The 15,687-nt window shown below is 35.4% G+C and overlaps 1 protein-coding gene across 1 annotated transcript; it reads right to left on the bottom strand.

The window, feature by feature from the left end:
- Positions 1-74: 74 nt before the first annotated feature.
- ankar (ankyrin and armadillo repeat containing) lies at positions 75-15,581 on the bottom strand. Its single transcript, XM_051906805.1, has 23 exons — positions 14,052-15,581; positions 12,626-13,063; positions 12,369-12,532; positions 11,831-11,946; positions 11,554-11,734; positions 11,251-11,473; positions 11,102-11,140; positions 10,366-10,567; positions 9,567-9,775; positions 8,875-8,979; positions 7,319-7,566; positions 6,503-6,671; positions 6,064-6,305; positions 3,629-3,782; positions 2,549-2,710; positions 2,351-2,457; positions 2,149-2,271; positions 1,869-2,027; positions 1,472-1,589; positions 791-900; positions 490-686; positions 352-398; positions 75-245 (listed from the first exon to the last, which is right to left on the bottom strand). Exons 1-23 carry the CDS (start codon positions 14,614-14,616, stop codon positions 97-99), a joined length of 4,227 nt encoding a protein of 1,408 aa, XP_051762765.1. The 5' UTR covers positions 14,617-15,581; the 3' UTR covers positions 75-96.
- Between the last annotated feature and the right edge of the window lie 106 nt (positions 15,582-15,687).

The following is a 15,687-nucleotide window of genomic DNA, read 5'->3' as shown; positions in this document are numbered from 1 at the left end:
TTTTTTTTTCAAAGCTTATAATGTTATTTCTCTTCCATCACCTTTTGGTGTGAATGGCTGTGCCACAGTTCATGGCCTTTCATTTAACCTCAGTGGTTAGGCACTGTGGCAGGACGTCTGTCCCGTTCTGACTCTGGGGTTTGCGGTTCTGACCTTCTGTCTTATATGGTGCGGCAAAGAAGCTGGTGTTTCTCTCTCACCGACTGCTGACCGACTACACCTAGCGTTCAGTCTCTTTGACAGTCCTGGTGAGAAATAGCATAGTGCAAACAGCTGTATGTGAGATATATTCCTCTTTGCTTTAGCCAGCATCACAGTTTTTCTCTGTCATACACAAATCAATTGAAATACCTTTATTATCACGGTGAGGCACAGGAGGGCCGCCATTTATCTCCAAACTGCAATGGAGAAAACAGAAAGAAAACAAATTATGCTTGTGAATTATCAAAGGCCTCATATTCAGTGACTTCTTGTCGAAATTTAAAGCACCTGAGGGACGGAAACCCTATTCTTCTCTGTCTTTCAAACTCTGCTGTAAAGAATTGCGATATTCTGGCGTCTTGTGCTACATTCTTCTTTAGGAGGTCATATATGTGAGGGTTTTTTCTACATTTTGCCAGAAGCTGTCGATGAGCAAAGCGATTGGAGGTCAGGTAACCCAGAGCACTTGCACAAGCTGTTCGAACCTAAAATGTAGGTAGGAAGAAAGTATATTATTTTAGTTTTAAAATTCTTATTTTTATTGATTGGGAAACACTGAATTTACACAGTCTAATTAAACACTATCTACCTCTCCATCCTCTGAGTCCAGATGAGCAGAGAGATGCTCTATAGCACCCATGGTGACAATCGCATCAGTAATACCTGCTCTTATGTGAGCCAGACTAGCAAGTAGTTGTGCTGGAATAAGACAAGATGGACCGTTACACAAGATTATTTTCTAATTTTATTGATATCATTCAAAAGTTTGGTGCCTGATTTGAAAGAAGTCTCTTATACTCACCAAGGCTGCATTAATTTGATCAAAAATACAGCAAAAACAGAAATATCATGAAATATTATTACAATAAAATAAATGTTTTCTATTTAAATATACTTTAAAATGTAATTTATCTCTGTGAATTTTCAGCATCATTACGCCAGTCTTCAGTGTCACATGATCCTTCAGAAATCATTCTAATATGCTGATTTGCTGCTCAAGAAAAATTTGTTATTATTAGAATTGTTGAAAACAGTTGTGCTGCTTAATATTATTATGAAAACCATACTTTTATTCATTTATTTATCTGAAATGGAAATGTTTTGTAACATTATAAACGTCTTTACTGCCACTTTTGATCAATTTAATGCTTCCTTTCTGAGTAAAAGTATTAATTTCTTTTAAAAAATCTTAATGACACCAAACTTTTGAACAGTGGTGAACACTAAACACTGCATCTTTGCATTATGTTTTATAAGCAAGTCCTCTTACCTGCAATGACCACAGTGGTCGATTGGTCAGATTGCAATAATTCAGCAAGATCAGTGACTCCCCTTGCAGTCAAAGTCACTTCATCTGATCCACTAATTACCCTGGCTAACACAACTATCTGTCAAACAAAAGATTTATATTAAATTACCTGTTTTTCCAGCCCTTTACAGGTGTTTATTAAAAGTTTGTTAGTTTTCTACTATGGTAAATGTTTTCTTGAGAACATACAATGTCTGAGATCACATTAATTCTGTATTTGTTTTTTCAGAGTTTGAAAAACACAACAATTGTTATGATGTCAAATGTATACTTTTTAATTAAAATGTATTTAATACTTTAATAATTTAGTATATATATTGTATATAAATTGTGTATACATTCAGAATCTTCTGACTACCTGAAACGCAGCTTTTGCTCTTTCTGTCTCATTGTCAGAATTCAAAAAAGTCTCATATGTCTTTATTGAAATTCCTCCCATTTGTCGAATTGCCTTCTGTTGTGCTTTGTTGTTGTATGCAAACAGGGATAATCCATGTCCAGCATCCAGACAAATGTTCTGAAAGAAAAGACTTGCTAAGCAGTTCATTTAGACAAATACGTTTAGTACATCACTGGCATCGAATAAGCAAGGTGGAATATTTTAAACCAAGTTCAAAGTGGTATAAAATTTGAATTACTTTATTTTCATCCCTTAGGAGCTCCAGAACAATTTCATAAGAGAAGTCCTCTTGTTCCCAAAATTCCCTCTGGAGTTTTTGGTTCCCCATCAGCACACAGGCGAGAGTCTGAACCACCTGTACCTAATGTATTTTAAAAACACAATGATGTCACTTCTTGTTAAGGTTGATGGGTACAAAACAATTTAAAATGAATTCTTACCTTCACCTCTGGAGATTCATGGGATTTTAAAAGCTCTAATAATGTAGGAATGGCCTTTTCTCTGTAAATAATCTTTTGACTGTTTTTATTAGTAGTGAGCGCCACTCCTGCAACCACAAAACAAACCTTTTATCATTTGTGCTGTAAAACAAAGCCTTTTACTCCAAAAAAACTGGAAGAAAAAGTGTGAGGTATTACCAATGCACAAACAACCCAAGGCTTTGATGACACTGAGCAGGGTCTTCAGTGCTGTTCGTGACCCTCGAAGCAAACGCACCAAAGGCGGCACCCCGTACTCCCTGCAAAAGCCATCCTGATGGTTACGACTATCTCGGATAAGCGCTATCGCCGCTCTGCACCCTGTGAAACAATGAAATAAAGTAAAAGTGATATGAATCGGACATCCAGTAAGTGCACACACATTAGGCGTAGCGAGTAGTGAACACACAAACACACTGCAAACCGCGGACACACACCCAGAGAAGTGGGCAGCCGTTTTTTTTGCTGTGGCGCCTAGGGAGTGATTGGGGGGTTAGGTGCCTTGCTCAAGGGCACCTCAGTCATTTCCTGCCGGCATTGAGAATCAAACCCGCAACCTTCAGGTTACCAGTCTGACTCTCTAACCATTAGGCCATGACTGCCCCAAAATACGTGAAGATAACATTCTCCAAGGGGTGGATAATTTGTTCCAAATCTGTAACGATACGAAGGTGCGGACAGTTCTGTCTGAAAACATTTTTTAGGGAACATCTGTCTGACAAAATGTTTTAACAGACGATCCAGAGGAGACACGATCCAGACACCTGACTGAAGAGGAAGCACTCTTGGAATACAGCGTCGTTTTGGAATCACAGCCTGTAATCGTGTCATAGCTTAACACTAATAGCAATACAAGAGACGGGGCCACTCTTGTAAGCAATGTTTAGGGAGAAACCCACTGGGGGAACAACATTCCACTTGCATGCCTTCCTGTCTTATGAGTCTAACAGATCAGTGCTGTCTCAAGACAGGAAGTGCTGGCCGCTTACCCGCTGGACCGGACCTGTTCTGTCAGTGACAGGGAGAAGCTCAGGCAGTCAATCTGCTCAGTTTATCCAGTGCCTGTCAACACGTAGTCAATGGGAAGCTGTTTTTATTGCATTTGTTGCTTCTTCTGTCTGGACGACAGCTTTGCAGCGAGAGTGTTACTTACATTCATGGGTGACTGATTGGTTGGATGGAACTGGGTGATGTCTTTTGGGACGGTGTATAATGAGACCAATCTGTATCTGGCCTTACCCACATATTGCATTTTGTCTGAAGAGGACAGAAGAAGGTCAAGGATGACAGGGTAGCCCATCTTCTCTGCCATGAGTTTCTGTTGCTTCAGAGTTTGCCCGGCCAGGGCCCACAGAGACGTTGCACCCTGTTCCCGCACGTCCAGCTGGAATACCTGAACACAGGGTGAAGTTCAGAAAGATTTTACTGTGCCAAGGGTTGACTTACGGCTTTATGCAATACGAGAATGATCTGTCATTTAAGCAGGCCTATATTACGAATATTGTTGGCTTTTTAACAATTGCTTTTGTTCCTCTTTTGTATGTCGCTTTGGATAAAATCATCTGCTAAATGAATAAATGTAAGTTATCTAGAATCATACAGGTAGTTTAACAAAAAAATACGTCCTTTTTTGCTAAATTTGGCAAATTTAACCCTATAAACTAAAGCATCCTGTGTCATATTTGATAGGCACATTTCTAAGGCCTCTAAATGATCAACATGATCAAAATTGTGCTGGAAAACCTGTTGTACACAATCTACTACATGCCTTCTGTCATCTGATTGATAGTTTATACTTTTTTTAGCAAGTAGATGCCTTTTGGTGTAATTCTAAAAATGTCTGTTTCTTTTTGCTGTGAAGTAAATGTGAGAATAACTTTAATATTTCAAGATGAACACCTATTGGACTCATTCAAGCAACTTGAATTTACTTAATTATCCATACATAATTTTTTAGACAAGTCATGTTAAAATATGAGTATCAAACATGCTTTTGAGGAACGTTTATTTGTACATCTGTCAATCAACATCGTATTTGATTGCTTTATATGTTTTGCCCCCACAATAAAAACAGCAGTGCTTTGATCATAAAACTAAGCATTTAAATTTCATCTTACTAAGACATATTGTTGGTAGATATAGTCAAACCAAAAATTATTTAGACATTTTTTTTAATATATTTTGGATATATGTTTACTAGTGGGTGCAGGACACTATAGTTCATTTATGTAAGTGAGGATAGCAAAATATAGTAAACTGTGACATATTATACCCAAAAATTCTTCATACAGTGGACTACCAGTAAAATTTATAAAAATTTGGAACCAAAAATTATTAAGACACTTTGACCTGACCATGTTTTGCTAAAGTGTTATCTGACATAATTAAGATTTATGTTTTTTTATTTTATGTTTAATTTATGTTTAATTAAGATTTACATTTTTTCTGACACAGTTTAACTCTGAGATCTTGTCATATTTTATTACCATTTTTTCAACTATAGTGAATAAACTGTATTAATGAATTAAATGTGTCTGAATAAATTTTGGTTTGCCTGTTGAGTGACAACTGATATTTACATGTATTTTTATGTATGTGGTCTGTTATACAATTATGAAGATTACATTGATTTGCATTACAAGGTAGCAAAATTTCTTCTTACTTTTTGGCCATATAAATATCAGCAACTGCACCGAATTACATATTTTTGCTCAGTCCGTTTTCTGAATAAAATTGAGGTGTTTTTTTTTCTTCTCAAATATAAACTCCATATTCTCACTGTCTCGTACTATAAGAGTCATAAAAGCAAATATGATACTCAACAAAAAACACATGCAATTATTTTAAGATTTTCTTTTATATTTTGTCTAAAGTTTCAATAAACTTCCATTTAAAAATATGATTTTTCTAACTATTATTTTATATGTCAGGCTTTATGGGGTTAACATTTGTAGATGTAATTCGTATCATGAAAGCAATGTTGTTGTTGTTTTTTCAATTCTCATTACTAAAATCACAAAACTTTATTTAAAAAATAGAAAACTATTTAAAGAGTTTTGTTTATTATAATATTATTCTAATAAATATATTAATATTATTATTTAAAATCTTGTTAGTGATTATACAATATTCTGACATTATAATACTAATAAAAACAATCCTATTAAATAATTTTATTGTACTAAATATTAATGTAATATCTGTATGACAGAATCTAATAGAACAAGCTTGTAGCTTAACTTTTTAATAACTTTTTAAATGTTGAGTTGAGTTAATACTAACTCAAATAAGGTCATTTAGTAAAATTTAGTTAAAAAAAAACAAAAACAGAAAAGCTTAAAAAACTATGCACAATATGGTTTGTAGTGGCTAAATCCATATCAATTTCATTGTTGCAAAATGTTCCTCCTAAGTAACAAAAACATTAAAGCAATTCATAATTCCTCACTGAATAATTTTTTTGACTCTGAATAGTTTATGGACTAATGAATGTAAATCACATTTTAAGGGGAAAAGATTTCATGGCAGTTTTCCAGAACAAAAAAGAAAGAAAAGAACAGCTTTATATTGATTTATTCTAAGTCATCCCTGCATTATTAACCTTTTATTTATGAACAGAGGCAACATTGTGCAATAAAGGTTTAAATAGAGTGCTAAAGATGCAATTACATTACCTTTAAAAGTTGTAAAAGATATTTAGCAGCCGACTGCCTGAGGAAGCACTGCTGTATGGCAGGATTGTGACTGGCTATAGATTCAAGCGCTGTGGCTGCCTTGACCTTAACAGATATCTTCCTCTCTCGCAGGGCTTGCACCAGTGCATCGACCGCTCCTGTCTCACATATGAGCTCCTGGTTCTCCCTGTGACCCCGAGCCAGCTCTGCAAGGGCCAAACAAGCCTCTTCCTGCAGTACTTCTGTCAGAAAAAAACACATCCGTTTAATCTGAAGACAGTTGTTTTTAGAGTTTCTCCTTTTGTGTTCCACAAAAAAAAACAACAACATGAGAGTGAGTTAAAAAAAAAAAACAGGATTTCCATTTTTGAATGCTCTATTATTTTAAGAACAGGCATTCTCTTCCATTACTGTATATTTCCTAGAAGGTAAACAGTACCAGAGTTCACAGACAGGAATTCAACGAGATGTGGAACTCCTCCAGCCTGTGCAACAGCAGTTTGGTTGCACGGGCTTCTGATGCATAGTGTACAGATGCACTTGACAGCATTTACTAGCACATCTTGGAGGTCAGAGGTCAGGAGCTTCACCACTAGGGTCACCCCACCCTACACAAAAAATGTAGAGTATTTGTTTAAAAACAAAAACACTGGTGTTCAAATGTTTGGAATAATTACAATTTTTAATGTTTTTGAATCTGAATTTACTATTTTAAAATGTAATTTATTCCTGTGATGGCAAAGCTGAATTTTCAGCATCATTACTCCAGTATTAATTCATTTATTTATTTTTTTTTAAAAACTATCTTACTTACTCCAAACCTTAAATGGTAGATTATCATGGTTTCCACAAAAACATTAAGTAGCACAATGGTTTTCAACATTGATAATAATAAGAAATATTTCTTGAGCACCAAATCAGCATATTAGAATGATTTCTGAAGGATCATGTGACACTTAAGACTGGAGTAATGATGCTGAAAATTCAGCTTTGAGTCATAGGAATAGATTACATTTTAAAATATATTAAAACAGAAATCAGTTATTTTAAAATGTAATAATATTTCACTATATTTCTGTTTTTACTGTATTTTTGATCAAATAAATGCAGCCTTGGTGAGCAGAAGAGACTTCTTTTAAAAACATTAAAAAAATCTTTATTATTCCAAAATATTATTACAAATTTTTCACTCCCAGTGTATAAGTTTTTTTAACTTTAGATGTGAACAGATAACATAAAAAGTGTCTTGGCTCACCAGCTGAGCAATGAGGCTTTGGTGTTGCTCACTGTGTCCCGCCAGATCGGCTAGTATAACAGCACAGCGAGAGTGCAGCTCAGGCTGATGGCCGCTGAGGAGCTTGATCACCACCGGTACGGCACCATGATGCACCAGATCTTCACAGGCTTTTGCATTCTCTGACATATGACACAGCACAGCTGTAGCCATGCACTGCACCACCTGTCTGTCTGAACAAAGGAGGCCCACCAGCACTGGAATACCTCCTGCAGTGTAGTTATAGTACTTTTATTAGGCAGAAACATAATGTAATCTTCTAAAGGCCAATTCACAATGAACCGACCGACGGCGACCAAGGCGGACAATCACCAGATTACAGTATGTCACTTCTCAGACATTCCATGTCCCAACAAACACCGATTCCACACCTTCAACCAAGCGCCGACCAACACCAACAGAGGTAACACACTGATCCAACAAAACCCAACAAAGTGTCTGTTGCCATTGGTCGGTGTCTGTCGGTGACAGTGTGAATTGGCCTTAACATTTTCCAATCTTCTAGGCTAGTGGCTCTCAACTGGTTTTGCTTCAGAACCCAGATTTTTTTTCAAGTGGCAACTCAACAATACCAGTATTGTTTATCTTACAAAGGTAAAAAAAAAAAAAAAGAGCTTAAAATATTGTGTTAGAATGCTGAATGTGAGAAATGCATTTTATTATTTATTATTAACATTAAACTATTTTTTTCCTGATGCAAGAACTAGGGGTGTAACAATACACTAATGTCACGAATCAGTTCGATACATGATACTAATCTCGCTATACAATACTCTCATGATATTATAAACAAAGCCAAAATAGATTTAAAATGGTAAGTTTTTTTTTTATTAATAATTCTGATATGGTAAACAAAAGTACTGTTCATTAAAATGCTACATTTGATATTACAACAGAAATGGATTTGGACTTGATCCTTCATGCACAGGCCAAAGGTGACACTAAAATAGAAATATTCATGATTCTGCTTAGCTAAAAATACAGAATTATGTTAGACTCATATGCTAACACTCTGTCTCTGACTACTTACATTTAAAAAGTTTTAAATATTGTATTTATTATATAATGTATAATAATGTATTTCATTTTTAATTTATTAATGATTAATAAACATGGAAGCTCAAATGTATGACCTTCTGGGTTTACCATATTTGAAGCACCATTGCCATATCTGATGCTAAATTAAATCTGTCTAATCTTTCATTTTGGGTGAACTATACATATTATACATATTATTGCTATATCCACGATACATATTGTTGTATTTTTGTGTTGCGATATATTGTGACATGACATATTGTTACACCCCTAGTCAACACAGACATATGACCCATTTTGGGGCCCTAACATAAACCATTGTTCTAATATTTAGCACTGTAACATGACTTATTATTATACAAACATAAAATAACAACTATCCAAAATTAAATAGGCCTATCAGATATAGTAAAAAATAAGTTGCTGAAGTCTGAAATGAACTTGATATATATATATATATATATATATATATATATGACCTGCTTCCATTATGTCCTCACAGGAGGACTCAGTGTTTACACAAAGTGCCTCAAGACACCTGAGACCCATCTCCAACCGCCTGGAGTCCTCACTCTGGATCATTTCTGCAGAAAAAAAGATGGAGATCAGGTAAATCATTACCATAATTGCAAATTAAAAAAAAAATAATAATTAATTTAATTTAATTTAATTATTTGATTTAATAAAGAATGAGGTATGTTCAAACTTATTTATAGTGTATTTTGTAAATTAAATTTAAAATTCTAAATAAGAAGCTTAAGTCACCATGAAATCAAAATTGACAATTCTTGTTTTGTTTTTTTTATAGAATATTGCAGTATTTATTATAAATGATTTATCCATCATTATTTTTTAAAATTCATGTGCCCTAGTAATCTTTAATCAAAATAACTTCCCTCCCTCTTGGAAGGACATCTCTTCTCTCCTCTGATGACGTGTTTACTGGCGTGAGGGCGGGACAAGCTGTCACTCATATGAGATCGGCCAATAGCAAACCACAACCATCCAAATAATTCCCAATTTGACAAAATCAAGTCCCACCCTACATTTTTTTCTTGTTCGAGAAGCCATTTCACAATAGGAATTTCATGCTGACTTTAATGCTTTCATTAACAGTAGTATAGTTATGAATTTGGAAGACACATTTAAAATCTTCTACATCATACCATACCGACAAGAATCTTCCACACAGGAAGCCCATCCAAGTTCAGCTGAATGAGGTGTCTAAGGACATCTGTGTGAAAGTAAAGTGCTGCCAGGTGGACAGTGTTATTGCCCTTACTGTCTTCCTCTCTCCAGTTTGCCCCAGTGGACAACAGGACGTCCAGAGCTTCTACTGAACCAGAGGTCGCTGACAATAAGAGTGGTGAACTACCATACCTGTAAAACACCCATTATCATGCATCTAAAAAAAACTGTTGATTATGATGATGAAAGAAACTTTCATTATTAAATTAATGCATACACTTCTGTTCGATAGTTTGTTGTCAGTAAGATTGAAAGAAAATAATTCTTTTGTTCAATAAGGATGCATTAAATTGATCAAAAGTGACAGTAAAGACTTCTATTCTTCTATTCACCTTCTATTCATCAAAGAATCCTGAAAAAAGAAACGTATCACAGTTTCTACTAAGAAATATTTCTTGAGCAGCAAATCAGCATATTAGAATGATTTTGAAGGATCATGTGACACTGAAGACTGGAGTAATGATGCTGAAAATTCAACTTTGCCATCACAGGAATAAATTACATTTTAAAATATATACTGAAATCGAAAACAGTTATTTTTAATTGTAATAATATTTCACAATGTTACTGTTTTTACTGTATTGTTGATCAAATAAATTTCAAAAACATAAAAAAAATCTCACCAACCCCAAACTTTTGAAAAGTAGTGTGTATATATTAAAAATACATACATAAATATACACATCTTTACAGTCAATCTATTGCTCAAATATATCACATACTCAGCAGGGGTCTTCATCTCCAATAACGTAGGGTCTTTCCTGTATAGTGCTTGAATACATGCCACCTGGCCGTAAAAGGCTGCAAAATGAATAGCCATCCAGCCTCTCTTATCCACTAGTTTATAGTCCGCTTGAAGTGCTAGAAGACAGTTTAAGGATTCAAGGGAGCCACATTGTGCAGCAAGGTGCAATGGTGTGAGCCCTAAAAGGAAAAAAAAGTTACCAATGGCATCTTTAGACACATCTTGCTAGATTTTACATCACTGATGCCAAACTCCATTGATCTTGAGCTATCACTTAATAAATAAAGCATAATAATAATTATTATTATTGTGAGCCCTAAAAGGGGAAAAATTATTTAAAAGAACTGTTGCAAAACATATAACATGCTAGAAACATAATAATCACTGCAATAATGATCCAAACATAGACTCTTAAGCATTTGCCCATTTAAATCCAAACAGCAATTTTTTTTTCTCGGCCAGGCAGTATATTATATTATATTATATTATATTACATTACATTATTAAAGATGGCATCTTTAGATGTGTTGTGCCGGGTTTGGCATCATTGGTTTCATCTGTTTTGCTTTATGAACTGACCTTGATAAATGTCACTTAATAAATAAAACAGTTTACTATATAAAATGTATATTTTATATATTTTACAATATTATTATTAGTAGTAGTAGTAATATTGGTTGCATTGGTTAGAGTTTCCAGTATAAGACCCTTACCAGCTCCTTCTATGAATGGACCTCCAACACCTGGTTTTCCTGCCAATGAAGAATATGAAACATACTGTAAGAATATGTGGAAATGTCTGAAAGCTTTAAAAGGCATTTGAATCCTGCTGCACATTAGTAAAGACTGATAATGTGTTGACCTGTGTTAGTGAATCTCTCACTGCGTGTCTGGTTGAGATTGACTCCTGCTGCGGCAAGCTGAAGGATGATGTGTGATTGGTTGTTGGCTGCAGCGTGATGAAGCAGAGAAAGACCCTGCTCATCAAGAACATGCAGGTGGGATGCCGGGTTCCTGCGACTTAGGGAGTGAAACGCTGCACACAGTCCTCTCTCTGCTGCTGATTTCAGCCCAAATGCCACGTTCTGAGTTACAAACACATTTTGATGTACATGTACATAGAGGTACTCTGAAACCAAAGTATGAATTGATTGTCATTTATCACCTTGCACTTTATAGCTTTTGTGGAACCAAATGTTTTCTTGAACTGCTCGTGTAGCTCAATGTCCGTCAAGGGCAGTCTCTTCCCTTTGAGGTTTTTGATGGAAGCGTTTAAAGCCCCCCACCATTGAACCATGTTTTGTTGGGGATAAAGCGATTCTAACTCAATGGAGATGACATTATAGCTGCAAAACACAAATGTAAGTTAGATGCCATGCAAATCAACATTCTAGGTGTACAGTATATAATTGAATATATAAATACATGAATGTAGTATTGACCTTTTCCCTTCAATCTCACTGAGTGGAATTGGAAACTGTGTTTTGTAAGTGGAGTCCTGACGAAGCAATTCGTAAAGATAATTGGCTGCTTGAGTCTGCAGAGTTCTGAAAGCCACCTACACAAAAAAGAAAAGAAAAATCTATGTATAAAATCAATTTAATATTGTAAACAACCTATTTAATACCCTAAAACACCATTTAACAATCCAGAAATTCCAAAACATTTTAAGGTAGTGATAATAATATATTTAATGAAATATTTTAAGTATTATATATATATATATATACAGTACACAGTATACATAAATATAAATATATATATGTATGTATATATATATATATATATTAAATATTATTGTTATTACATTTAATATTGAATATGTGCAATTAAATATAATAATAATAACAATAATAATTGTTATTATTATTATTGCCTACATGCAATTAAATATTATTATGTTTTATTTACTTCACAAACAAAAAAAAATCAAAAAAAAATCTAGGGGATTCTATAAGCTGCCCTAAACTAATTTCTCACCTTCATTTCCTCATTGATGTCATCAAGAGGAGGAGTCCCTACATCAAATTCAATCCCTCCGTGAAGGTGAAAATACTGATCTTGCTTTCGTGGAAAGTGCTTGCAGGCAAATTCTGGTCCAAGAATGTGTGGAGGAACCTCTCGTTCTGTTTTCAGCTTGTCATCTTTAAGCAAAAAAAGTTTTTCATTAACCAATGTCAGTGCATCCACATATTTATGAGGCATGGCAGTGATAGCAATCAAAAGAAAATGCTAACCTGACAAAGGTGGGAGCATTTGAGACAGATTAGGAATCAGCATCTTTTTCCTCAAAGATATCAGCAAGGGCACCAGGAATGTGATTAGTTTCAGGTAGGCGAGGTCTCTGGAGACTTCTGCATTCCTCTCAAGGTGCTTTCTCACCAGAATAATGTGATCCGACAGCCTTTTCTGTAGCCTCTGGTAGGTGGCCAGATCAATGCTGTCCTCAGTGAGTCGGACCACATTAGACAGGCTATGAGACCCCTCAAACACAAAGAGATTTTGGTGCTGGCGGACAGAGGTCAGGTAGGCGCTCAGCTTGATCAGGATGTTCTCTGAGTATTGTGAGAAGAGATTCTCCTCGTCTGCGCTGTTGGGTTCATAGGTTGGGTCTACATCAATGTTCTCCTTATAAATGTCCTGATAACATGGATCATCTGAGATGTCTGTTAAACCTAGTGAGACAAATCAGTGTTATTTTACTATCATCACAATGCAATTATAGTTTTTATTGTTTTTTTTATTAAAATCTTTTGCTTCGATTCAGTGGTTCGGAGCGTGTATCAAACTGCCAAAGTCACGTGAACTATTTCAAAGTTTCAAAACACTTATGACGTAACGAAGCCTCGTTTACTGAAATCATGTGATTTTGGCACTCTGAACCACTGATTCGAAACAAATGATTCGTAAAACTTCGAAGCATCGTTTTGAAATCGCCCATCACTAGATATTGTGGAATAAAGTCACTATTTTGTTATTTTTGGCACACAAAAAGTATTCTCGTCGCTTTATAATATTAAGGTTAAACCCCTGTAGTCACATGAACATTTTAAATATATATGGCCTCACTGAGCAATCGGATTTTTCAAGATAAACGAAGGTCTTACAGGTGTAGAACGACATGAGGGTGAGTAATAAATTACATAATTTTCATTTTTGGGTGAACTAACCCTTTAATTACTCACCCTTGTGTTGTTACAAAACCCGCAGGACCTTCGTTTATCTTTGGAACACAAATTAAGATATTAAGACATTGTTAAAATAGTCAACGTGACTAGAGGTTCAACCTTTAATGTTATGAAGCGACGAGGATACTTTTTGTGCACAAAAATACAACAAAAACAACGGCATTATTCAACAGTTTTTCCTCTTATCTGTCAGACTCCTATGCAGTTGATGCAGTGAACGCAGTGCAGAGCTTCCGTGTTTACGTCCGAACGCCGGCACAGTATTGGCCGACGCTGTTCACGTGATCACAACGACGCATGCGTGTGATGCTGACGTGAGCCGGCCAATACATTAACATTAACTAAGATTAATAAATGCTGAAGAAGTTTTGTTCATATAGTTCGTAGTTAACTGTTAACAAATGGAGCCTTATTGTAAAGTGTTACAGTTAACTTAGAATAACACTGTTCTGGATTGAAAGAATTGATATCTCACCTGCACTGAGGAACTCTGAGAGCACATCTTTCTTTGTTTGAGGCACACCATCTGAATCCACGGCCATGATGGATCTCCATAACTCAGAGAAGCGCATACGTTTTTCTCTAGAAATGTAACTCCCGTGCCAGAGAGCCTTTATGATATAATCTATGTTTATTAGTATCTGACCGACTTTTGTATCGTAATATGCTGGTGGTAACTGGCACGTGGAGCTCTGGTCATAGTTGGGCACCAAACTGATGACAGGAACTTGGTTAAAACCATATATTCCCACAGTCAGCTCCCTCACAATCTGGTGGACCACTTTGTAATCCAGGGGCAAACATGAGTCAAAGGGAGCCAGAATGATTATGTTGGGAGCTAAGATGTTCCTCATTTGTCTGATGATGCCAGGAGGTCCATCCACAGGCTGGTTGTGTTCTTCACCACTGAGCAGCCAGTTACAGGAGGTCAGGCTGAGCAGTTCTTGCAGTTCCCTGCGGTCATATTTCTGCAGTAAAGACTGAGCGGTCAACGCAGCTCGAACAGCACTCTCGCTGCTCTGGTCGGATGGGTTCTCCATCAAAACACAGACGATATGAGAGCGGTAAACTGAATGTAATTAATTTCTTTTCAAAAAGACCATTAAGCTTCACCTTAAAAGATTGAGCTGTCCGATGAAATGTGTGATTTTGAACTGTGTTGCTCTTAGCAACCAGTGACGCATAGTGACGGTTCTGCAACTCTTCAGATCAACCAATAGATGGTGCTGTTGCACGTCAGTGCAATATGCAGGATTAGCTCAAAAGTAAGGTTAGTTACTTAGTTTTGAAAAAATATATTGTTATTAGTTCAACAGGGACAGTTCACATTATTAAACACTACTATAAATGCGCCAGAGTTAGCCACTAGGCTATTTTTCATCTGTAGTTCAAGACAGAATGTTACAAAATCACCCTAAAAACAAAAATTGTAGTCAAAAATACAAAAAGAAATATTACAATTATAATAGATATGCAAAAAAGCAAAAGCACAATAATAAAAAGTACGCACAGATTGCTTGTATAAATCCATCTAACACGATAACACCAAAGTAAGATATATCCATTTGGTTTAATAATGGAGGAACAAAATTAATCTTTTGTTATAAATAATTTGATTTTTTTGTTAAAGTTGTTTTTTTTTATAAATGCAGAACATTTTTAAACGTCACCCCTTAATGCCTTAAAAATAATGAAACATTCTCAAACCAATAACTTGTATTACCCATTAGATTAATATGATTTTTATATAATGTATGCAATATAATAATAATTTAATTTGAATGCCTATGCACATATTTACGTCTATTGCGAAAGTACGTCATGACGTAAAGGAATCACTGAATCGGTTCATTGAAACGAACTGTTCAAAAGATCCGATACGCGTTTTTTTCTTTTACTCTAAAGGTGTCACGAAAGTATATATAAATAAAGTGCACAGACTTAATATAGTACATATAACTAGTAATAAAAAGCACCAATACACAACAGACGGGACTACAGAGCTTCTCAGAGTGAACGACCCCTAACGTTACCCCACTATCCTTTCAGCGTCTCGTTACGTAATTAATATTTATGAGCTAAGTAGGTTCCGCGGAACTTGGAGAAATGTG

Source organism: Ctenopharyngodon idella, chromosome 9 (genome assembly GCF_019924925.1).
Source record: "Ctenopharyngodon idella isolate HZGC_01 chromosome 9, HZGC01, whole genome shotgun sequence".
NCBI classification, from domain to species: Eukaryota; Metazoa; Chordata; class Actinopteri; order Cypriniformes; family Xenocyprididae; genus Ctenopharyngodon; species Ctenopharyngodon idella.
The sequence above is the reverse complement of the archived record's forward strand: the minus strand, read 5'-3'. Positions and strand labels throughout refer to the sequence as shown.

What these genes read in the sequence shown, in the direction of transcription:
- ankar (XM_051906805.1), bottom strand. Translation starts at nt 14,616, where the DNA reads ATGGAGAACCCATCCGACCAGAGCAGCGAGAGTGCTGTTCGAGCTGCG. An exon ending in TGTGTGGAAGATTCTTGTCG is followed by an intron (nt 8,980 to 9,566) that starts GTATGGTATGAT and finishes TTTTTTCTGCAG; the next exon opens with AAATGATCCAGAGTGAGGAC. An exon ending in ATAGGGTTTCCGTCCCTCAG is followed by an intron (nt 399 to 489) that starts GTGCTTTAAATT and finishes TCTCCATTGCAG; the next exon opens with TTTGGAGATAAATGGCGGCC.